The following is a 23,545-nucleotide window of genomic DNA, read 5'->3' as shown; positions in this document are numbered from 1 at the left end:
CCTCTCCTGTTTGGGCTCTGGGAGCGGACTGAAGCGAAACGGGTAGCCAAGTTTTTGAATGTGGCGGCGAGTGTGGTCAAGAAATGCATTCTGCAGTGCTGGAAGCGCAGGTCCCCTCCCTCGCTGGAGATGTGGCTCAAGGCCCTCACCTGGACACAATCCTGTGAAGAAGACTATGTTAAAATGCTGCCTAGTACCACTCGCCCTAAATACATTTGGACGGAGTTTTGTAGTTACCTGAACAATAAGGTGGACCTGGAGCTCTTGTCTTCCCCTACCTCTCCTGATCGGGGGGCTGATTTCGTTACATGAAGCACGCCTCTACCGCAGTTAACCGCTGATGGCACTGTATATGACCTTCTGTAATATTTGTACGCCACAATCCATGCTTTAATGTGAAATGTGTGTCACTGTGCTAATTTACACTGTATCGGCTGCTACTTCTTGCCAATAAAGAAAAGTTTAAAAAAAAAAAGATAAGAGATGTTCAGTTTATAGGGCTATTGAAAGCCACCACTAGCAAACGTTTTGTTAACCGTACACTTATGTTTTGTGAAATGGAATGCAGACTTGTATGCAAATGTAGAGGCACCAGTTCATTTCAAAGTTCTATGAACATAGAACTTCCCACTTTCTTTTAAAATCCATCACTCAGCAGTAAGAAGCCTCCATACACTTGATGTATGGAGGGCGGTCTTGTACTTTGTGTACAAAACCCCTAAGGAAAACGGATCAACTCTTTGTTTCCATAGCGTTTGGTAGAGAAGGCGATCACATATCAAAGAACGCCATCTCCAGATGATATGTTAGTTTATTTATATAGCGCCTATACACAATGTATTTCAAGGCAAGGGAGGGAACAAGGGAAAATACAATGACATTCTTACAGGCCATGAACAGTAAGGATGTGAAATTAACTATCCTACTCCGGCCTGACGACATTTCAGATAGTGCAAAAGCTAAGACATAGATAAGGAAGGGAGGGGGAGAGTGGGAAGGAAATGGAAACGGAAACGGACAGGATAGTCAAGTGCATACAGCTCTGCTATTCCCTATCCAGCAAGGTTCTACCTTCACACCAAGAGCACACGCTACCAGAGGTACAGGCTCTACCTTGGCTTTCATTTCTGGACGCCACCTACAAGGCCGCTACATGGAGCTCCGTCCATACGTTCACACAGCATTATTACATTAACACACACTCTAAAGCGGATTCACAGGAGGGACAAGCGGTCCTAAAACATCTTTTCACCTTTACCTTCTAACTTGCCACTTCCTTCTCCAGATACTGCTTGCTAATATATGCAGAGCATGCTATCTAAGCAGAGCCACAAGCTCCAGAAGGGATACATTACTCGCCTTAGTCGTAGTTCTGGTGCTTGTATCTGGTTGGATTCACATGCGCCCACCCTTCCTCCCCTACTGGAGTACAAGGTGCATAGATGTTTTCTGGTTTAGTACGGTTTCTGCTTTATCACATCTGTACTCGCGCTACACTTCATGCAACCTCAGGTCAGAAACAATCTGAGGGGCCTCGCCGTGTGAAGCACCATGGGTACAGTACACGTCACACTTGAGGATAGAAATTACTAGACACGCCTTGTAGAAGTCAGTTTTCAACTTTCAAAACCAAATCTTGTAATACTGCATGACTTCCACTAGATGTCAGACTATGCAGAGCATGTGAATCTAAGCTGTGTGTGTGTGTGTCTGTCTGTCTGTCTCTCTGTCTCAGAAAATTAGTTGGCCAACCTGTCACCTAACCTTTGTTTGCCATTAAAGACTGGCGTTGTGAACGCAATTGAAATTGGTGTGACAAGGCCTGCTACTGGTCTTGTTAAAGAAAGGAGGGAGAAGCCTGATCCACATCCTTTTCTTAAGTGCTGGTGCGCGAGCAGGCAGTAACCCAACGAGACCAGCCTTCCCTCATTTGAAGGGAATCTGTCTTGGTGCCGTAGCGGGGAAGCTTCCTGGACTATCAAAGTCAGTGCTGCACCACCAGGAGGACTGATTGAAGTGTAGAGTCTGTTAGAGGAGAGCGGGGGTACTGTGGAGTGAACATGCCCAGGAGAGGGGTAGTCTGTAGGAGGCAGTAGTGGTAGGGGAAAGGTGGTGGTGGTAGTAGGTAGAGGAGCGGTAGTGGGAGAAGAGAAGGGGTAGTAGCAGAGGAACTAGTAGGAGTAGAGGCAGTAATAGTGGAAGTGGCGAGATAGTGGTGGTGATGGTGGTAGAAAGGGAGAGGTAGTAGTGGTAAGCGGAGAAATTGTTGTAGTAGCTGAGAGATGGCAGAAAGGAGGGCGTTGTAGTGGTAGGAAGAGAGGTAGAAGTGGTCAGAAGGAAGGTGGTAGTAGGTAGAGTAGTTATCATCTAAGGGTGGAGGTGGGACAGAAGTGCAGTCGGGAGAAGGGAGGCAGAAGAATAGGCAAAGGTGGGACCAAGTATGATTGTCTGGATGATTCCTTCACAATGAATGCAAGGTACATTTCCCCAACCCCCTCGCCCCCTGTAGAACGCCAAGCAGTTGCCGGCCAGGAGCTCTTATTGTAGAAGTGGTCCACTATCTTTGAACCAGGCGTTGCACTCATGACTGCCGCCCGATTCAACTTTGGTTCCATCCGGCCAGGATGTGGGTCGCTCGCTCTCCTCAAACTACGCACGCTTGGATGTGGTTCCCCGGGTTTCCTATCGCCACGAAAAACAAGTGAGATTGCTTCTGCAGTTCAGACAACAGGCTTGAGACCCTTTCCTTTTTAACAATTCAGCTGCACTATGATCTGAACTTGTGGAGTGTGATCATAGTATGTCACTTCCACTGTCTGAATGTCAGTTGCTGATAATGTCTTGAGAAAATGTTTTAAATGTTCGTCTTGAATGACATGTTTGGGAATCCGAGAGATCCATGGGGATCCTCAACATTACGACCCTCTGGGTCGGCATTCCCGACAAAAAGACGTGCCTTCCCTCTCTCCACCGATCTTCTTTATAGAACCAAATGTCTTAACGCTGTGACAGTCTTACTGTAGCTACTATTTCACACCTTGAACATGCTATTGCTCTGTATTTTCAGATAATCGTTATTAAAAATATGTAATGCCATAATTTTCATTTTTCTGGTTTTGCAGTTCAAAGTGTGGGTAAAACCAGGTGCAGAACAGTCTTTCCTCTATGGGAACCATGTGCTTAAATCCGGATTGGGACGAATCACAGAGAACACCTCTCAATATCAGGGTGTGGTTGTATATTCCATGGCTGACATTCCTCTGGTAAGCACCCACCAAATAGTGTGGGGGGGTGGGGGTGCTCTGTTGCACAGCTGGCATGGGGTTGATGAGTGAACAGTCTTTTTCTAAAAAAAAAAAAAAAAAAAAATAAAATTCAAAAATGCTCCCAATGTTGGTATATGCACATCTTTTTCGAGTGCTTCGTGCATGAACCTTCCTAAGTTTTTTTTCTCATTTTTTTGCTAATTCTTGCAGTGCCCCAAACGCACTTGGCTCCAGCTTTCATTCTCTTGATTAAAGTTAAAATGCAGCATAATGCTGGTACTCTTCCTCTACATCAATGTAGGAAGTCAAATCAATGTAGGAAGTCAAATAACCTGTTCTTGCAGGCCAGCCTGCTATACATGGGCTTGCGCAATGGCCCTGGATCAGCTGCTTTCCCAGTCCATGCAGGTATATCGCAAGCTTGGCATACCCACTCCTCTACCTATATTGCGAGTTACCCCTTTATTTGCTAAGCATGTAATCACCAGACTCCATCCAGATAGTAATATGTCAACGTTACTTCCTTCCATAATGGAATAAGGCCAGCCAAACCTCTTGCTTTAATATTTGTTTGTGTATGTAAATGTCAAGCCTGACTGCTGCCAACCTGCAGTTATTGTGAATGGATGTAATGGTACACAATTGATGAGCACATTTCTTTTGTGTATTATTCCCTAGGGGTTCGGAGTAGTTGCAAAATCAACCTTGGAGTGCAGAAAGGTGGACCCCATGACGATTGTGGTATTTCACCAGGCTGACATCGGAGAGTATGTGCGGCATGAGGAAAGCCTGACTTGAAAGATCAATAAGCTGAAGCATGGCGAGAGGGCTGAGACGCAGAGATTTTGGGGATTGGTTTAATCCCAAAAAGACTTGCTCAGTTTGTTGGTTTGTGTGTGTGAATAAACGCACATAACACATTTGGGTGTTTCAGCATGTTTATGGACTTCAAATTCTTTTTCCATCTATGGTAGGCACAATTCAGGTGATATGAACAAACCACTTTACATCTTTCACTACATCTTTAAGGACATCATAAGAAAAACGACAAACCTTATCACTTCCATACCACACCCCTTACCCTTCTCTCCAATGCTGTTAAAATTCAGCTATTTTCTAGCTTCCTTTTGTGAGTGAGCGGATATGTGCCATGTGTTGGAGGGGGCTATTCATTCAACCGCTCCTGCTTCTCGTATCCCCTCCCCTCTCCTATGAGATCTGCTCTGGAGTTGAGATGGGACAGCATATTCCTGTTTTCATATGGCATTGTTCCTCTTTCTGGTTAAGGAACGTGTCCCCCATTTGCTTTTAAGGAAAATGCAGCAATTTGTAACATGGACTTTAACATTGTGGGTGTTTTGTTAGGAGGCTGGTGCAGGGACCTCTACCATGCAAGGGAGGATTTGGTTAATCTCTGTCACCAATACACACACTTGCCTTTGCTATGAATAAAAGGACACAATCTATCATTGTATATAATAAAGATGTTCCTTTTCTTACGTTTTGTGTTGTGGTATTTTGATTTCTTTTGTATTGATGAATGGTGCTCTTCATCAGTCTATTCTGCCATTTCAATTGTATTCTGCAGGCAAGTTCTTACACGCAAGAACTGTTCACCCACCCCCTCTACTACTCTTTCCCATCCTACACCCTCCCTCCAAATGGTACCCCATCCACCCCCGCTCATGCACTACCCATCCTGACCTCCATCCATCCCTCAACCACTCACTCTGCCTTCTACCAACTTCACCATGGGCCTCTGGAATGCCCAATCTATCTGCAACAAAACCACTCTCCTCTCACCACGTAGACTTTCATTTCCCCCCAAACCCTTTGTGGTGGTTGTCACTGAAATCTAGAACTCCTCCCATCACAGTGATACTCTATACTGAGTTTACTACCTTCTCTCCCACCCTTCGACTTGCAATTAAGGCATTGCTGTTGGTCTCGTGATCATCATGACACCCTATTAACCCCACGTCCGCTCCCTGACATTACCCCACCTCCTTTGAACACATCTTTAACTCCTTGCTCTCATCCCTCTGATCTTTCTCATCTACTGCCCATCTGGTGCCGCTAGTATTGTCTCTTGATGTAAACCTGCTACTAAAGTAATTCCCAACTTATGCCCCCTTTGTCGTCTGTAAAACCCTTCATGTACATCTTGAATCCACTCTGACCACTCGCACCCATGGGAACATGCTTGATCTTGTCTTCCTATCCTTCACTCCTGCACCCTCTTCATTGACACTGCTCCCTCTGATCACTCGTCTCTACCCTCTCCACTCTCGCCCTTTCATATATTACCAAGAGCAAGTTCAAACATAACTCAATGGTGCCTTACTTGGATCAAGACCTCCCTCCAAACCATGTTCTCCCTCACACACCTACTTCACTGAACTCGCCTTCACCATGTTCAGTAACACTTGCCACCACCTTTGACTACCACTATCCTGCTCACACCCCTGCCCTTAGCCAAGTATCACCCCAGCCATCTAACAACTCTAGGACGTTGATGCGTTGCCACTTGCTTGCACGACCACTCTCCCATTCTCCTCCCTGTCTTACAAAGACTGTACTTGTTCTTGATACTGCCAAATCTTCTTAATATGATGTTCTCTGTTCAAACTGTACTCGACCTTCCAGATTATCTTCCCATCCCTCACTCCTCTACACAATCTAAACCACCTGCCCGGGTAAGCTCACTTCATCCTTTGGTTTTTAAGGCCACCACTTTGCCAACAATGCATAGAGCTTGTTCTCCCTTCCTTTGCTCTGACATCTCAATGCATGAACAGCTGCCTCACAGCCATCAGTCTTTGGAGACCATTATGCAGCCTGATGATGAACTCCAAAACAGAAATCCTAGTTCTTCCTGCCTCAAATGCTAACCCCTTACTCTTTTCCCATCTCCTTCCCACTGGGCATCTTCACTCTTTCATCCAAGGCTTGCATCCTTCCACACCAACATTTTACCAAGGCTGATGTCATGCTGCAAGAGCCACTCTAGTAAAGATTTGGAAAAGCCACCTACACCTCGCCCACTGCATGGCCAACACTAATCGCCACCCCCTCAACAAAGTCATGAACTTTGCTCCACGCCCTCTACAACCTACCTCAATCCTCCCCTACCTCTACACTTCCCCTTCACACTGGATGGCTCTAATGCAGAATTGTGCCCTGGAAACTTGGATTTCTCGCCTACAAATTCATTCTCCTTCCCAAACCCTCCTTGCTGAATGGATACTCTTCCACTTGAACTCTGCGTGCCTCTTCGATCTTGCAGTCCTCTGCACCTGCTTGAACTTACTATTTTTTCCTATTTGCCCTCCGCTACTGGAATGTATCTCACGTTTCCACACATCAGACTTCAATTTTGTTGAATGGTATAAAACCCGATTGAAGCGCCAGTTCTTGACAAATTAATTGACCGCCCTCACCCCACTGCCTCAGTTTACCCAATCCTCCCTAGAGTAAACCTCATTCCTTACTCCAGTTGTAAATCTGTATATTACCTGTAGCAGTGGCTCTAGGCCCCTTCTCTATATTCTGTGAGATCTTTCGGACCTAGTCTTCATCCCTGGTTTGTCCCATCATCCTACCTCCTCATAAACAAGATTACTTGGATGAATTGGTCTCAATTTCTCACACTATTCTTGGACTATGTCCATACACTTTTTTTTTTTGTGATCGGTTGAGGATTACGTGCAAGGAAATGCGTGGGAAGAGTGTAAAGCGCAAACCACCTTGGATCCTGTTAAAGAAAGCACCCTCCCAGAGATCTTTTGCCCAAGGTGAATGGGCTTCAGTTGGGTGTTACCTTTTCTTTGCATGTCCAGCATTGATAAAGTATGCAGAGTGTTATGGAGGGTACATTATGTGTGGGTAAGATATTGCTGGCATCTTGATCAAAACGTGGCATGACCATACATGATACTTTGCCAGCCAGCTCTTAGTGAAACCAAGCAATGAGGGGGATGTACAATCCTCAGCACAGGAATGGAAATTGTAGTATGGACTGTGAATTTACCTTTGTGTGGGGAAGGTTGGGGGGTCGATTTGTGAAGATGTGTGGTGCTTTGGCAATGCCTGGTTAGATGTGGTATCGATTAAGCCATGGATGGGGCAAGATGGAAACCCACCACACACAATATTCAATGTACTCGTTGAATTACAATCACCTTTAAATTTTTCATGAAGGTTAGAGGGATTGGAACAAAACCCTCCAGAAAGAAAGTTATCTGACATGTACAAACCCCCTTGGCATAAGAATGCACTCTACTTTTGACGGCTAATGAAAAATGTTTTTGGGTAAAATATAGCAGCCTGATTTCAAGTGCTGGCTTCTCTAGTCACATTTAAGCAGGTGATAAGAATAGTTACACTTGGCTTGGCATTCATGATGAAAGGGTTTATAACCAGTCTTTTCCTGAAAGAACAGTTGACACAAGAGAAAAGTCAGTCTATAATAATAAAATCGAATATCCTATAGGTACTCTGCTGTAAAATCTTTCTGTGGGAAAGCAAAAGACTGAGTAATTAATGATCGTTGATTAGGTGAATTTTGTGGCTCTGCATTTGATTCGGATCCATTGAAGTAGTGAGGCGATTTGTTAACACCGTGGCTTGTGAGTGTCTGTGGTGATTCGGACGTTGAAGAGCCGTTTTAGAAAGTAGAGCTGAAGCACTCCCGAGAGGACAATGACCACACTCTGTACTGCTGACCACCAGTTGACATAGTTGTAGTTTACTAGGAGGGTGAAGTAATCTGCTCCTTTTCGCATCCGGGCAAAGTTGTAGAAGCGCCACATATGGAAGACGTGGGTCTGGACCTGTCTTGTGCTCGCCTAGAGTGAAAGAAATGGAGACCCGAGGTTAGATCCTAAACTGACTGTTGTGCCGCATCGATGCAAGGCCCTGCGCACAGCTTAGCCCATACCTTTCATATTTAAGCGGTTAAGTGCTCCCAGTTATGATCCAAATTCAAACCACATTATTTTAACAAGCTTTCTAGGCACAAATCTGTCCCTTGGGGTAGTGTTCTGACCTATGGCTCAAATATTGATTGATGTGATCTCCCTTAATGCACATTGAAACACTACACAGCACCATTTAAAAATCACTGCAACATCAAATTTACTGAATGTTTAATTCAAAAATAATTACACCGAACGTTTACATGAAATCATAAACTATTACATTGCTACAAATTGTGTTGGAACCACACCTTCATAAACATTCCAACGTTTGTTTTGGTGATTCTACTTGATATATGGGGTTGATCAATTCATCTTTAGCACAGGGCAGCCAAAGAGTCCATTTTCTTCTTTGTTTTGCATATTCTCTGTTCTTTGTGAACCCCAGAATGCGCTTGTGTGTAATATGCCCAGCAGTAAAAACCTTCTATAACTCCTGCTGGAACTGATCTTGCTAATATCTTTGCATTAGGCCACCCTGGGGCACTTCCCCTAGGTCTGATAACTTTACATAGCCTAGACCCATTCTGAAGATGCATCTTATTTTTGACCCCAGCAGACCTTTTAGATTTTGTCAACCTTGTATAAGAATCTCTTTATTGTACTTTGAGTACAACTATCAGTAAAAATAATCATTAGCCTAGAATTAATATTCTCATGTATCATTTGTGCAACTATATGTAGTGGAAGATGACAGCGCAATATTCTTAATTCACATAACACGTAGGAACAGTTAGTTTGCTTAAAGACCCAAAGTTTACCACCCTGCTCACCCCCAACCTGTCCTGCTCTGGCGACTAACTGGGCACTAGCCTTAACTTGCACTTCCTGTTGGGGATAAGGAATCCTGCTCCACAAAGGAACTCCCTTTTCATAACCATGAAATATCTGTAACACCAGAGTAGTCCTACATTTGTTACTGCAGTACCTTTGCTGAAGGTCTGTTTGGTACTGAAACGAGTGGACTTCAAACAGTAATAAAGAATGAACTGCCTGACACTTGAGATGAAGCCCAATGGAGTTAAAGAGTCTGACCTAAACACAGAGAAAGGACTACGCCTGGAATCTGGGAAAACCTCATGGCATCATAAAAAGGGGAGGACCCAGCCAAACGTGGATAGAGTTTCAAACGGGTCAGACGGAGGCACTGGTCTCGTGACTGCCAAGAGGGCCTTTACGCGGAGAGCCTACGGAGAGGCTATGGAGTTAAGGAGTATCCCTGGAGGGACTCCCTCCTGAACTGTGGCAGCCGGTGGAAGGGGAGAAGGATCTCTGTGCCGAGGTAATCAGTGTGCGGTATCCTGAGTTGTACCTTATGGCGAAAGACAGCAGAGAAGTGAAGCCGATGTAACTTGTGGTCGTCCGGGGGGGGAGAAGAGAGATGGACATTCTACCAGAGCTCCCACCGTCTTGGAAGCACGCAGAGCTGTGCTGGAGACTAGACCAAAGCAAAGAAGCTATTCTGCATCCAAAAACTGAAGCCTGAGCAGAGAAACCCGCCCGTTGAAGTGATCCCACATCCAGGAAGGTAACTGTCAGAGCGGGAGAACTGGGAGAGGGGCAGCTGTCTCGTGGCAATACCCTAATTGGGAGAAGTATAAGAAGACTAAACCGAACTACTGGATTTCTCCTACTCGTCCCAGTAGTACGGAAAGTTGTAAGAGGAATGAACAGAACTACGGGACCCCTTTTACTTGGAATAGTAACACTGAGAAGCCTAAGAAAAGTAGAGATCTAATACCCAAGTACAAAAAGACTGTAATGCATCAACGGGGGAGGAAACTGGCTGAGACCTAAGAATTAGTCCCACAGAGAAAGTAGCTATAACATCCAAGGAGAAAGAGAGAATGCTCATTTTTAAGACAGAAGATGGGGGTCAATAACCCTGAGGATGACACTTTAAGAAAGCCAAGATGAACACACTATAGTATATGGAATAGTAATGTAAAAGAACTGAATGAACCAGTGAAGAAAATAGAGTCCTTGGCGTCCTTCGATTTGGCAGTAGCTAGGATTGTTGTGGCTTGTCTTTATATCTCAACTTGAAGCTGTCCCGGCAGTTGGAGAGGCGATCAAGTAAGAAATATTGGTCCTCCAGGAGCAGAAGGGTGACTGGCCTGTGTGCAGAGAACTTTTTGCTTATCGGGTACTGTCAGTGGGCTCACAGACTGCATTTTTATTTTGAACTTTTTTGAGGGCGGGGGGGTGGGGTGTCGGACTCTGGCAGCTCCTTAAGCTGCCGGGCGTTTCCCGCCCTCTGGCTGTGTATGGCATACACCTTATTGATGTGGTGTTCAATTTGACAGTTCGCTCTTTTCTGAGGTGCATTGGTCTATATTGGAAAACCTTTTTGGCAACAGTGGTAGCGGCAGTGGTAGTGGTAGGGGTGTTACTTGTTATCCGCTAGCCGCCTAGCCGTTTAACCACTACCCGCTACCTTTGTTGTTATCTTTGTTTGTTTTCTTGTCCTTCTTTCATGTTGGAGAAAACAAAAAGTAAAGGACCATCTTGAGTTTTAGTTGGAGTGGGTCTGGGACCATTCTGGATTGGATTTGGATTAGGGGGCTTTAGGTGGCTGCGAAGAGTGTTCTCTCCCCCACCCGCTTTTTCTTTGGGTCAGTAGGTGGGGGGCTGCGAGTTCATTCTCCCCCCCCCCCTTTTTTTTTTTTTGTTGGCGCCTCTTATGACTTTCATACTCCAGTGGTGTCTTTATTTTTAGGTCCTAGTATGTCCAAGTAAACCTTTGTACTAGTATTAATTGGTATTCATTGCTATTTGCTAATTGATTTTATTGTACTACTAAATCATTATAATCGGTAAATGGGGGTGCGCGGGTCTGCACCTGTTTATATTGTATTATACTGTTTTTGTATAGGGTTTTATTGATGCATTTTGGGCATTGTCAGTGAATGAACGGTGCTGCAAGTTTTTATCAGATTCTATTTGTTCTTATTGTTGCACTGTTCCACTGTTCCATTGATCTACTGTGCCTCTGTTTTACCAACCACTTGTGCCATTAAATCGATGGGGGAAAAGAAAAGTTGGGGATGAGGGGAGATCAGGAGGAGCGGGGGGCTCAGGGAAGGGGGCGAAAAAACCTAAGAATTTTAAAACCACTAAAGTGGGTAAAAGCCCCCCCAAACCTGTATCTAATGCATCCCAGAGATCCCCTGATTCCTATATGGATGCAATGGCCAATAAGATAGTGAGCTGCATGAATGCAGCAGAGCTAGCCTCGAGAGGTAGCTCCCTTGCTAGGGGGCCATTGTAATGGAGTTGATGGCCCAGGACCCTTGCAATGTGAGGAGAGGCTTGAGGGTGCGGCCATAGAGGGTTTGGGGGTAGTACAGGAGAAGTAGCAGGAATCATCTATATTGGGTATTTCAAGGTTGGGTAGCCCAATGTCCGTGGGCCATGCCAGTTTGGATTTGGATTCCTCCTCAGTTTGTGAGGGGGATAAGGTGTGGTTGGAATCCCTACTTGATGATAAATTAAAGCCTGTCCAGTTGATCTTAAAATCGCTGCAGGGACTGAAGGCGGGGGTCTTAAATACTTTAGCAATTATGGATGATTCTATCAGAGCCCTTTCAATGAAGATGTGTGATCTGGCTAAAGCTAAGTTGGAAGGGGTGGCTGGTTTTGGGCCCTGTGCTTTGTGCGCGTCAATGAAGGGTGGACATTCCCCCAGTAGCAACATTGCCGTGGAAGAGTTAAATCAGCAATCATCCATTGCAATTGTAGTGGATATGGATGAAGGGTATGTGGCTCATAAGGTAGGGATAAGGGTCTATTTGCAACCTAGAGAGGGATAAAGTCATTGAGGAGACTGTCTCTTCACAAGGGCTAGGGGATCAAACAATTTTAAACATACCACCGAAAGCAGTTCCGTTTGTGGGGATTATTACTGGTCTCCCTAAGGGCAGCTTTGAATCAACCCTCTCCCTAATTAATAAAGCATCGCATTGGCTTAACTCCAATTTGATGGGGCCAAGGTAGATCCTGCAATGTATGGCTAGAAGAGTGGGCTGGGTTGGTAGTTGGCCCACAAATCTGCTTGGTGATTGTGTAGTGGTGACTTTTTCGGATGCAACTATGGCTGGTTATCTTTTGAGCTCCAACCTTGCCTGAGGTCTTAAACCAAATAGTAATAGACTTTTCAATAAGCTTCTCCCCTTGGATTACTTCTATGTGAGGGTCAGGCAGCCTGGGGTCAGTCTTGGGGAAGTAGGGCAGAAGGGGGGTGGGGGGAGGCGGGGAAAGGGAATATTGCAGTTGGCCCAGTACCTGATTGTGACACTGTGGGCGGCTGCAGCCTAATCCCCATGAAAGAGGGCCGACCGATAACAAGGAAAGGGCCCCCTCTGTCGCTCTGGAGTTGGCCAATCAGTTCAAGATCCTCACTTCGTGTGAGGATCTGGACTGACAGCTGGTTGTTCCAGATGGCTGCCATGATCCTGAGATAAGAATGGGAGAGCAATTGATGGTAGCTATTTTGGTCGGTAATCTTGAGGCAAGTAAACCCGTAGAGTTTCTCCTGCTTTCCTGGAATATCGCAGGCTCAAAGAGGAAGTTGGATAATGGTCCTGTTAAGTTTCTTCAAGCCAATGAAGTGATCCTTTTACAAGAAACTTGGGCAATGGATACCCTGCAATTAGATGGTAGTTTCTTATGGAATTCAGGCTAAGAAAAAATCGAGGGACAGATGTTATGGGTGTCTGTCTATTCTGATTAAGACCTCGTTAAATTGTAGGATCAAGGTGATTGATACAAGTATGGATTATTTGCAGGTGGTTCATCTGTCTACTGTAAGGGGTGAATCGATCTGCATTATACATTTTTATAATAGCCCGCATATCTCGGAGGCTGATAGATCAACAAAGGTTAAAGGGTTTCTTGAGAACCTGTTGTCTGCAGGTAGGAATAGAAATGAATTGTATATTTGGGGAGGTGATTATAACATCAAAATGGAAATGGGCGTATTTAAGGACCTCTTAGATCCATTGGAGGATTTGTCCATGAGTATCCCTGCTGCAAGCATGAGGGATGAAAGGGTATGCTTAAAGGGTTTGCAAATGTGCTTGTGGTTGATTGAATGGGGATTACGTACTGTTAATGGTCGCCTGGCCCAGATATTCCAGGCCAGGTGACTTTTATTAACCATTTGGGCTCCTCGACAATCGATTATTTTTGTATTTCGGTGAGTTTTTGGGAACAGACTTTGAGGTGATCCCTGATGTGAACAGTGATCACCGCCCTATCCGTTTGTCCTGAACAGGATTGCTGGGGGTAGGGGTACCATCGGTCGTCGCTCCCTGTCCAGTGAAGGGGGTGACTATTGGCTCTAAAGAATTAAATGGGGGACTATTTTGGAGGAGAAATTGCATTATGAATCGATTGTGGAGAATGAACCCTTTTTGGCTGGCATACTGGGAGATAGTTTACCATTGAGGTTAATTGTGGATACATTTGTGGAGCTAGTGGGTGCCCTCTCCAGTAAATTTACGATAGCAATCCAGGCCAAGGGGGGAGCTCTGCAGAAGGGGTGGTTTGATGAGGCCTGTAGAGGGGCGAAGAGAGGACTGCTGGAGACTCTAAAGGATCCAACATCTAGCAGAAGAGCAATCACGCAGGCTAGAGCATTTTATCAAATAGAGCGCAAAAGAAGGAAACTGGAAATTGAAGGGGTCTCCTGGGAGGGCTTTTTGAATGCAGCTAAACAAAGGGATCAGAAGGCTTTTTGGGAGTTTGTGAAGGGTGGCTCTGTCGGATGCATGTCCAATGTGGGTAGTGGGACCTATGTAGAGGTAGGGGCATGGATAGAGCACTTTGGGAGTTTGTTTGGGGTAGTGACCTCAATGGGCAGATCAAACCGCATCCTGTTTAAAATTTGAAGTGGAGGAAGTAAAGAAGGCCATCAACCAGCAAGCCCATAATCTGGCGGCAGGCCCGAACATGATTCCATCAGATCTGTTTCAGGATCCTTTGGATTTGTGGGCACCACTATTAATGGTGGTGTTCAATGCCTGTATGGAATCTGGTAGTTATCCCCCTTCGTGGAAAAGGGCTATCATTTTTCCAATTTTTAAAAAAGCAGACCAGGCCAGTCCCAGTGCTTATAGACCTATTTCACTGTTGGATTCCTCTTTTAAAATTTTTGGTTGAGTCTTGTTTGAACATATCGAAACATGGTTGTCGGAAAAATCGGTTTTATCAGACATCCAGCTTGGTTTTCATCCGGGAGTCGGAACTATGGAACAGAGCCTTAATCTGTATCTTCTTGAGGCTAAATCGGTCTTTTTTAGGGGTGAGGTGGTGTACCTAGCATTCATGGACCTGAGTACGGCTTTTTATAAGGTAGACAGGGCAAAGCTCTGGGCCGTGCTTGGGTCCTTGGGCTGCCCGGGGGGACATACTGAGGGTCCTAGTTGACATTCACACAGACAATGAGGCTTGTGTGCGCAGTGGTCCGGGGGAACACTGTACGACATGCTTCAGGGTCGGTTGTGGTGTGCGGCAGGGTTGTGTGCTGGCCCCAATTTGCTTTTGTCTATATATTAATGGCCTTTCATTATATCTTACAAACATCTTGGCTGACCTTTTGGTTCTGGGGGCACAGGCTTTTCCTGTGCTAGCATACGTCAATACCGTATTGCTAGCCAGAACCCCGAGAGCATTAAAGATTTTGATAAATGCTTACACAACTTTTATGTGTGAACTAGGGTTAAAAATGAATACTAAAAAATTGGCTGATGGCCTGTGTGGGCAGAAAACGGCCAGTGGCAATGAGACCGATGCTCTGTGCCGGAGAAGTTATCCCTAGGGTTACGTTTTTGATTATTTGGGGATAAGCTTCTCGGAAGCTCTAACTCGGAAGTCCCACCTATCCAAACAATAGGCTAAAATGAGTCAGCAAATAGGTGGCATCTTTCGATTTATGTCAAGGTGTGAGGGTCAGCCTTTGGAGGTGATTTCTAAAATGTATGTTGAGCAAGCCAAGGCAGTTATAATGTATGGTGCACCTCTATGGCGTTTTTAGAGGGCTCACAAAGTACAAGTGAACGGGAATAAATTCTTTAGGAGACTGTTGGGCCTCCCGAACTCGGGGGCATGCATATCTATTCATCGAGAATTGCAATTGGAGTTTTGGGAGGACCATTGGGCGTTAGCTCCGTCCTTGAGCTTATTCTGGGTTCGGTTGTGGGCAAATGAACATGCATCTCTCTGCCACTTCATCATCCGGTCTGTATTGGGCTGGGTGGGGTGGCACAGAATCCCTTGGCTTGACTAGATCGCCAAAGCCCTTGGAGAGGCTAATGTAAGTGCTCTTTTTCCGCCAGGTTTATTACTAACAAAAGCAGAGGGGAATAGTTAAAAAAAATCTGTGTTGGGTGAGCCCTTTGTGAGGAAAAGAACACTTTTAGAGTACAGCGATAAATCTGTACAACTACATACGTTGATTAGTAGGCCGCTTGTGATCCAACCTTATCTAATTTGGGGTTCCTATAAGAAAGACCAGTGGCTAATTACTAGGGCAAGGTTGGACTGCCTTCTCTTGCAAGGGAATACAGCAAGTTGGAAAGGGTTTCTGGATTCTGCCGGGTGCCCGGTGTGCGGCCATTACTTAGAAGATCTGGCTCATGTGTTGCTGTTTTATGTTATGTCATTTTGCATTTATATAGCGCCTTATGTACCATTGGTATGGCCTGAAGGTGCTGGTAGGTTGAACACCCGTGCGAACCAAAGTTCGCATGGTGATGTGATATGATGGGTTATATGTTCTCTCAAACGTTTGTGTGCTCCAAACCATTCTATGCAAGTCATGAAATTCTATGCGCTCCAATCCGTTCCATGTACTCCAGTCTGCTCCTTTTGCTCCGTTCTGCTTTGCTCTGTGCACTCCGGTCCGCTCCGCTCTGTGCACTCCGGTCCGCTCCGCTCTGTGCACTCCGGTCCGCTCCGCTCCGCTCTGTGCACTCCGCTCCGCTCCGCTCTGTGCACTCCGGTCCGCTCCGCTCTGTGCACTCCGGTCCGCTCCGCTCTGTGCACTCCCGTCCGCTCCGCTCTGTGCACTCCCGTCTGCCCCGCGCACTCCCGTCTGCCCCGCGCACTCCCGTCTGCCCCGCGCACTCCCGTCTGCCCCGCGCACTCCCGTCTGCCCCGCGCACTCCCGTCTGCCCCACGCACTCAATCTGTTTCATGCATTCGAATCTGTTCTATGTACTCCGATCCCTTCCGTGTATTTTAAGTTGTTTAGTTCCCTTCATCCACTTCAACCGTTCCATCCGCATACGTCGTCCGTTCCATCCGTATATGTCGCCCGGTCCATCCGCATACGTCGCCCGTTCCATCCGCATACGGCGCCCGTTCCTTCCGCATACGGCGCCCGTTCCTTCCGCATACGGCGCCCGTTCCTTCCGCATACGGCGCCCGTTCCTTCCGCATACGGCGCCCGTTCCTTCCACATACGTCACTCGTTCTATGCATGTACCTCACTCATTCCATCCATATACTTCACCCATTCTGTCCGTTCTACGCATTCGGCGGCTCTACATACTCATCCGCTCTATGCACTCTTTCGTTCTAGGCACTCACCCGCTCTATGCACTCACCCGCTCTATGCACTCACCCGCTCTACACATCTGACCGCCCTAGGCACACGTCCGGTTTAGGCACTCGTCCGCTCTACGCACTCATCCGCTCTACGGACTTACTCGCTCTTATGAACCCATCCTCTTACTCACTCGTCTGCTCCATACTCTCGTCCATACTCTTTGTACAGGGTATACAGGGATTCTGAGAGCAACTCCGATACCTGCTCTTAAGAAGGCGGAGATCCGCTACTAAAGCGGCTCACTTTCCTTTTGAGTGCTGACTCCGTTTTCACTGCTTGGGCATTGCTCTCTTTTTTGTATTATTTTTAATGCTATTTCACTGCAGTTATTTTCCCAATGCATGATATGGTTTTTGTATATGATCTTAAGGAAGATATTTTATGAATTTTGTTAGTTTATAGATGTATGTAATGTTTTTGTGTTTTATGGATCATAGTATCTGAAATAAACTTTTCACTGAATGACTATTTCATATTTATAACGAGACACTTAAGTTGGAAGTCGTCATTCTCCTGGTCTTTAGTTTAAGATTAGCAGTAGGGTCAGGACATGTTAGTTTTGGACTGCCACCCTGATGACAAGCACCCTTGTTTTAGTTGGATTAGGTAGGGCAATCCATAGATTAGGAAAAATTGGGCCTTTTCTCTTTGGTTTAAATAAAAGTAAAAACATGGTGAACCCTGGTCTGTCTCATCCTTCTAAACCGCCACACAGCCTAGTGATCACTTCCTCTGAATGCATTGTGTCCCAGCAGGGGGTGCTGCGTGTCGATGCCTGTCGGCTCTGTCCCTCCAAGGCCTCCCGTCTGGATGTCGGTCATCACTGGTACATAGCGCGTGCAGCTTAAGTTCTGCTTTTCCATGCGAGCTATCGCTTTGGAAGGTCTGCGCACTTCTGTTCCTTTGAGAAACGTATTGAATTTTGGGAAAAATAATGCCATCTTCGTCGGCAATGACTCCCAAGATCGGGGTTCAAAAAATGACACGAATGCGGGGAGAAAATGTCCCTTACGGATCCCCATCGGGTGGGTCTGTGGTGCTTGGGATCGAATCATAAAACAGAGTGTGGATCCTGCCTATCGATGACTGAAAGCCTTGAAAGAGCGTAGAAGGAAGTTAGCTGAAGGTACGTCGCATAAATCCCCTCCGACTCCGTTGAAAAATCGATACTCCAAATCGGGAGGAGACCCTCCTCATCGGAAGGAAGCTAAAAGATCTCGATACAGGAGTGGGTCTCGCCACTCGTCAGCAACATCATGGCATTGGAAGAAAAGGCATCGCAGATTGCCGTCTTCGTCGAGTTCCTCGGAACGGGTTGATTGCCCGACCAAATCGGCCTCACCGGCTGAATGGGAGAGATTCCGACTAACAATGCTTCAAGTATTTGAGAATGCGGCCTCAACCACCTCAAAGAAAAGCAAGTTATGCCCATGTCGAGAAACCCCACAAGGAGAAGGCAAAAGACAAAACCTGTGCGCTCTCGGGCCCGGGTGTCCAGGAGAAAACTCCTCGGGAACCTTCAGAGGTTCGGTCGAGAAAAAACTGCTTCGGAGGGAAAATCTTCAAAGTCAAGGATGCCGAAAGACTACACAATTGTCCAAAAAATCTTCAACACCTCAGTTGTTGAAGCCCTCGACGGCATCGAAGACTTCAACACCGTTGTCCGCTCATGTGACAAAATCCTCAAAGGTGTTTGAAAAAAAACTAGACTCTTTTACCCCAATACCAGGGATAGACTTTTTTTGTAAGTCACTTTGTTACATTTATTATGTAGAAAATGAGCCTTTTTGATGAATCTCGTCCTTTGGATTGCAATGTGGGACACAAGGTGTCCCAGGGACTCTGATATAGGGGGACTCGAGGATAAAAGATCTACATGAGACTCTGCAAACTGCAAGTGGGAAAAACACTTCTCCTGAAATTTTATTTGGAAGACCAGATCCCTCAGACCATGCCGATGAGTCGTAGACAACTAATGTCTACTAGAGTCATAGAATATCTGGGCTGGCGTACTACTGCATCTCCTTTTGAGCAGGATGAATTTACAGATATGTTCATATAAGGGACCACAGGAGGACTATCTTCCCTTTCATTTAGCCTTACAAATGCTGGTCAATGCCAACTGGGAGACACCATAATTAATTCCAGCAATAAATACAAAAATTAACAAGCAAATACAGAACTTCAAGCAGCGACCCCCTGTTAAATCCAACACCAGAAAGTTTGGTGGTACAGGCCTCCACATCTAAAGAGAATGCATACCTAAAAATTCCCCATGACAGGGATGGCAAAAAAGGTCTTCTCTGCGGGAAGTATGGCCATTAAGTCGGCAAATGCCACGTGTGCACTGGCTAAATTCACATTTACCCTATGGGAATATATATCGATTGCGGCTGAACATATTCCCGAAGGGGAAGAAAGACTGTTTTCTAAATATTGTTAAGATGCAATGTGCGAATCCCTTCAGAATGACCGTATCAGCAGAGCTATGGCGGCTAGCACTGTAATGCGCAGAGTTGCCTGGTTGAGAGAGTCTGGTTTTGCTCCAGAAGTGCAATCCACACTTCTTAACATGCCCTTTGACGACACACATTTATTTGGCAGCAAGACTGACGAGAGCCTGTAGAAACTGCAGACCTCCAAAGCAGCAGCCAAATCCCTTGGTGCCGCAATCGGACAGCCACAAACTCGCCCCACTGGAACAACTTGGAAGGGCAGGTCCTTTCGCTATTACTTCTCAGTTGGAAGAGGGAGAGGACTTTCGAATCAGAGGTCCGAGAAGATTCCCCTGTGGTGGATGGTGAAGAGGTGCTAAGATCTCCCAGGTAACGGCTGCTTTAACCTTAGCTGCTGCATCAGCTGCCACAAAACCTCTCTGAGGGCTTAGTCTACAAAACCCTGGTGGGAGGCAGACACTCAAAGTATCTGCAAGAATGGGGGGGTATTACTTCAGATGCATGGGCATTGAAAACAGTACCCAGGGTTACCGCCGTCCCATTTAAAAAGGCCTCTGTATCATCCACCAAGGAACAACTCTTTCAAAGTTCCATATCTGCTCCTTGTTCATGAAATCGTGACCCTGCTGGAGAAAGGTGCTATGGAACCAGTACCTGTAGTGGAGAGGAACAAGGGTTGGCACTCTCCTTACTTTCTAATCCCCAAGAAGGACGGATGATTGAGACCCATCTTGGACTTGACCAAGTTCCTCAGGAAGAACAATTTCCTTTTTCCTTCAGGCCCTCCCATTTTAGGACTGGATGTTATCATTGGACCTTCAGGATGCTTAATTTCATGTGCCAATTCATCACAAGCACAGAAGGTACCTGAGGTTCGCCCTTGGAGGTTCTCATTATCAGTTCAGAATTCTGCCATTTGTGCTGACCTCCCATCGAGGGGTTTCACCAAGGTGATGGCGGTGATGGCAGCGAGTCTCATGTGAGGGGGGGAGGGGGTGTTCAGGTCTACTCCTACCTGGACGATTGGCTGACCAGAGCACATTCTCCCAAACAGGTCCTATAACATCGCTGCTCCACCTGCCACTCCCTCCACAGACTCTGCTTCTCCCTCCAATTCAAAAAGTCCCACATGATACCATCCCAAATGCTCCAATTCATCGGGGCAGTCCTGGATGCATTCTTCGGAATATCCTCGCCACCTGAGGTGAGGGCTCAAGACATAACTCATTGCCATGGAGACTTAGGTCCCGCCCTCCCGTATCCATGGGAGGGGGGGACCCGATGCGCAGCCCAGGAAGCTGGACTCAATTGTCGCCATGGCAACACATAAAGCTTCTGAGTGCAGCGCGGTCTCGCACGTGCACCCAGAGAGCAGTGATCCGTCGAGAAAGGAAGAAGTGAATAAGAGACACTGCGAACTTCGTTCTATACAGATCACTACTTGATGTAATTGGAAAGGTTATTAATTTAGACAGACATTGCAGGTTATCACAACGCTCTTGCAATAGAGTTGAACAGTTGGGAATTGATACACATGAGTTCCAAAATAGGCACAAGACACAGACAGAAAGGTATGAGATTGACTGTACCACTAGCTTTATATGACAATCACCATTGGCAATTATGTTAAACATAACTTCCTGATACTTTCATTTTCTTTATGGGTACCGCGCTAAATGGATTGAAAACTACATTGGTATGTAAATATGATTTGGATATCAACGGGTCTATAACACATGGGTTTGATGTGATTGAACAAATGTGCATGAACAAATATATGTAATTATTTTAGAAATTATTGTTAAATACTTGGCCCTGACAATGGTGCGCAGCACCGAAATGCATTGGCTTGTTTGTGTTTTATATTGCCCTCATGGTCTTTTTTTGCCTCTACATTCGTGTGAATAAACACATTTTTGAACAATTTTACATATGAAGAAGGCATTATACTGATTTAAATACTTTTGGATGAATGAACGATACTGATACCTTGATAAACAGGTAATGAGATTCAAATTAAGAGAAACATCGACATTTTTCTAAAGAACGACAGAAGTATATTCGGCATGAATTGAGCTCAACAGGAGCAATTTGTAAGAACCTGTTGCATTCAGGTGGTTCCCAGTTGAGTTTTTTTTTTTTTGATTGCCTATTTTAGGTCCAGCCATCCCAAGCCCAGGGGTTACTAATTTTACTGTGGTGCACCCACCGGATGCCCTTCGCCCTTAACCCAGGTGTCCCAAATCTAGGTGGTAATGCATTTGCTGGTTGTATCCCCATTTTAAATCCTCACCAACCCAGATGCACTAGACACTTGTGCCTTTACTCCGGGCACGTCTCGCACTGATCTGACTCTCAATCTAGCCCTCACATCTACAGTAGTACCACAATCTCGGTCACCCCCCAGCATTACTCCACCCCAGTGCCTCCAACCTGCCCACTTCCAGCCGCACCCTTACACAACCATGGCACTCGGCATACCCCCCAAGTCAGACACTTGCACTACCTTGATCCCCAGCCCCTCACCTTCCAGTACATCACTACTGCACTCACCCAGGCACACACTACCGCTCACCATGCACCGCTGCTCCCACAAACCAGCAGCTCTCGAGCACTGCAGAACACCTCATACACCCTACACCTCCCACTCTCACGTCCTCCACCCTCCCCAGATCAACTATCCTCAAACCCTCCTCCTCGAACCCTTTACAATGCTCATCCTGAATCATGCACACACACCCCGCCTCCCACCACACCCCCACATACTCATTCACAAATGGAGCTTTCAAACACCTCCGGACCAGATCCCCTCACACTTAATCATTCACCCACGCACCCTTTTTCCCAAACACTGTGCCACATGCACACACAATCCCTCAAATACACACCTGCCCTCAAAACATACTACATCTCTCTCATACCCACTGAGCTTTCAGATACTCTGACTCACACCTGACCTTCATCCTCAGTCCTGCATCCACTTCACATCTCACAAAATCTTGCCACTCCAGTCTCCCACTCCTATTCCACACTCCCTCTCACGCATCGCAACCATTGCACACAACCCACCTCCCTAACCAGAGGAACTCCCCGGCACACCTTCACTCGCCCACTGAAAATGCCCCTACCAAACTCCGGCGTTGGCTCCCCCTCAAAACTCCAACCCCTCCTTACCTCACTGAGATCCCACAGCCTCCCACTTCTTACCTCCAATTCTCAGACAAGAGCAGCACTCTGGCAGAATCAACTGACCCCTGCACTGTTTGCTTCATCCCCTGCCCATTCCCTGTCTCTTACCTTCCTCCCCTATCCACTTTCCCTCCCCACATAGTGTCCCATTCCCATGCGTCCAACTCCCAGTCCAGACGAGCTCTCTGGCACTCCCAAAAATACAGCTCCTCTGCTAGCTCAACCCTTGGGCCTTCTTTCAGAAATACACACTGCTATCCTTCTGCCCCCCCCTTCTCCAGCCCCACAGCTACAAATGCAGAGTCCATAAGACCCCTCCCCCAGCTCACCTCTCACACAAAGGGAGGCTCCCCTCAACCCAACCAACCCTGTCCCACAGCACCCTCCAAACAGACACCCTCCATCACACACACTCGACCTGTCTCGCACTCTCGCCACTACTAAAAGGGATGCTGTGACAGTTTATGCCCTTCCCCTACCCGGTGCTTCCTCCTCCCTTGCCCCGACCACACCCACCTCGGTAAGCATTGCCCACCCTGCTTTCACCTTCTGAACCTCACTGACCACCCCCAAATGGCCACACCCCCGGCAAGCCCCTTCACTGTGACTAGCGCGTTGTGCCCTTTGAAGAACTATCGCCTCGATCTCCTTTCCCGCTGACCCCCCCCAACTCTTGCACACACTCTCAGCACCCAAACCAAAAGAGCTCTGAGGTAGACGATGACCCTCACCCTCTACTCTGCATGCCTCACCTGCCCTATACCACTCGTTCCACTGCCCCTCTTCTACCCCACTACCACTTTGCCCGTACCTCCCCAGCACCCCTCCCCCTTGTTGTAGACGGTGCCCCACCCTTCTCTCTCCCTCAATCCCCTCCCTCCTAGCCCTGCCCCTGTAAACCATCCCCTATCAACTAGCCAGACACCTCTGTAGTACCCTCCATCTCTCACCACCACCCCTCATCTCTCTGAGCCATTATTCACCACCACCCAAACCCCCTTTCCCACGCCACTACTATATCAAAGATCTATGACTGGTCCCGATCTC

The 23,545-nt window shown here is 46.6% G+C and overlaps 2 protein-coding genes across 2 annotated transcripts in view; one reads left to right on the top strand and one right to left on the bottom strand.

The window, feature by feature from the left end:
• NIP7 (nucleolar pre-rRNA processing protein NIP7) overlaps positions 1-4,765 on the top strand; it is a 133,454-nt gene extending 128,689 nt beyond the window's left edge. Inside the window, exons 4-5 of the mRNA XM_069635535.1 lie at positions 3,123-3,263; positions 3,945-4,765. Coding sequence (XP_069491636.1) covers positions 3,123-3,263; positions 3,945-4,064 — 261 coding nt within the window. The 3' untranslated portion in view covers positions 4,065-4,765. The remainder of the gene's footprint in view (positions 1-3,122; positions 3,264-3,944) is intronic.
• TMED6 (transmembrane p24 trafficking protein 6) overlaps positions 4,187-23,545 on the bottom strand; it is a 99,979-nt gene continuing 80,620 nt past the window's right edge. The window contains exon 4 of the mRNA XM_069635534.1: positions 4,187-8,113. Coding sequence (XP_069491635.1) covers positions 7,880-8,113 — 234 coding nt within the window. The 3' untranslated portion in view covers positions 4,187-7,879. The remainder of the gene's footprint in view (positions 8,114-23,545) is intronic.

The sequence above is a fragment of the Ambystoma mexicanum genome, chromosome 1q (genome assembly GCF_040938575.1).
Source record: "Ambystoma mexicanum isolate Mex_15411 chromosome 1q, UKY_AmexF1_1, whole genome shotgun sequence".
Classification (NCBI taxonomy): domain Eukaryota; kingdom Metazoa; phylum Chordata; class Amphibia; order Caudata; family Ambystomatidae; genus Ambystoma; species Ambystoma mexicanum.
This window is presented reverse-complemented; position numbering and strand designations above follow the sequence as displayed.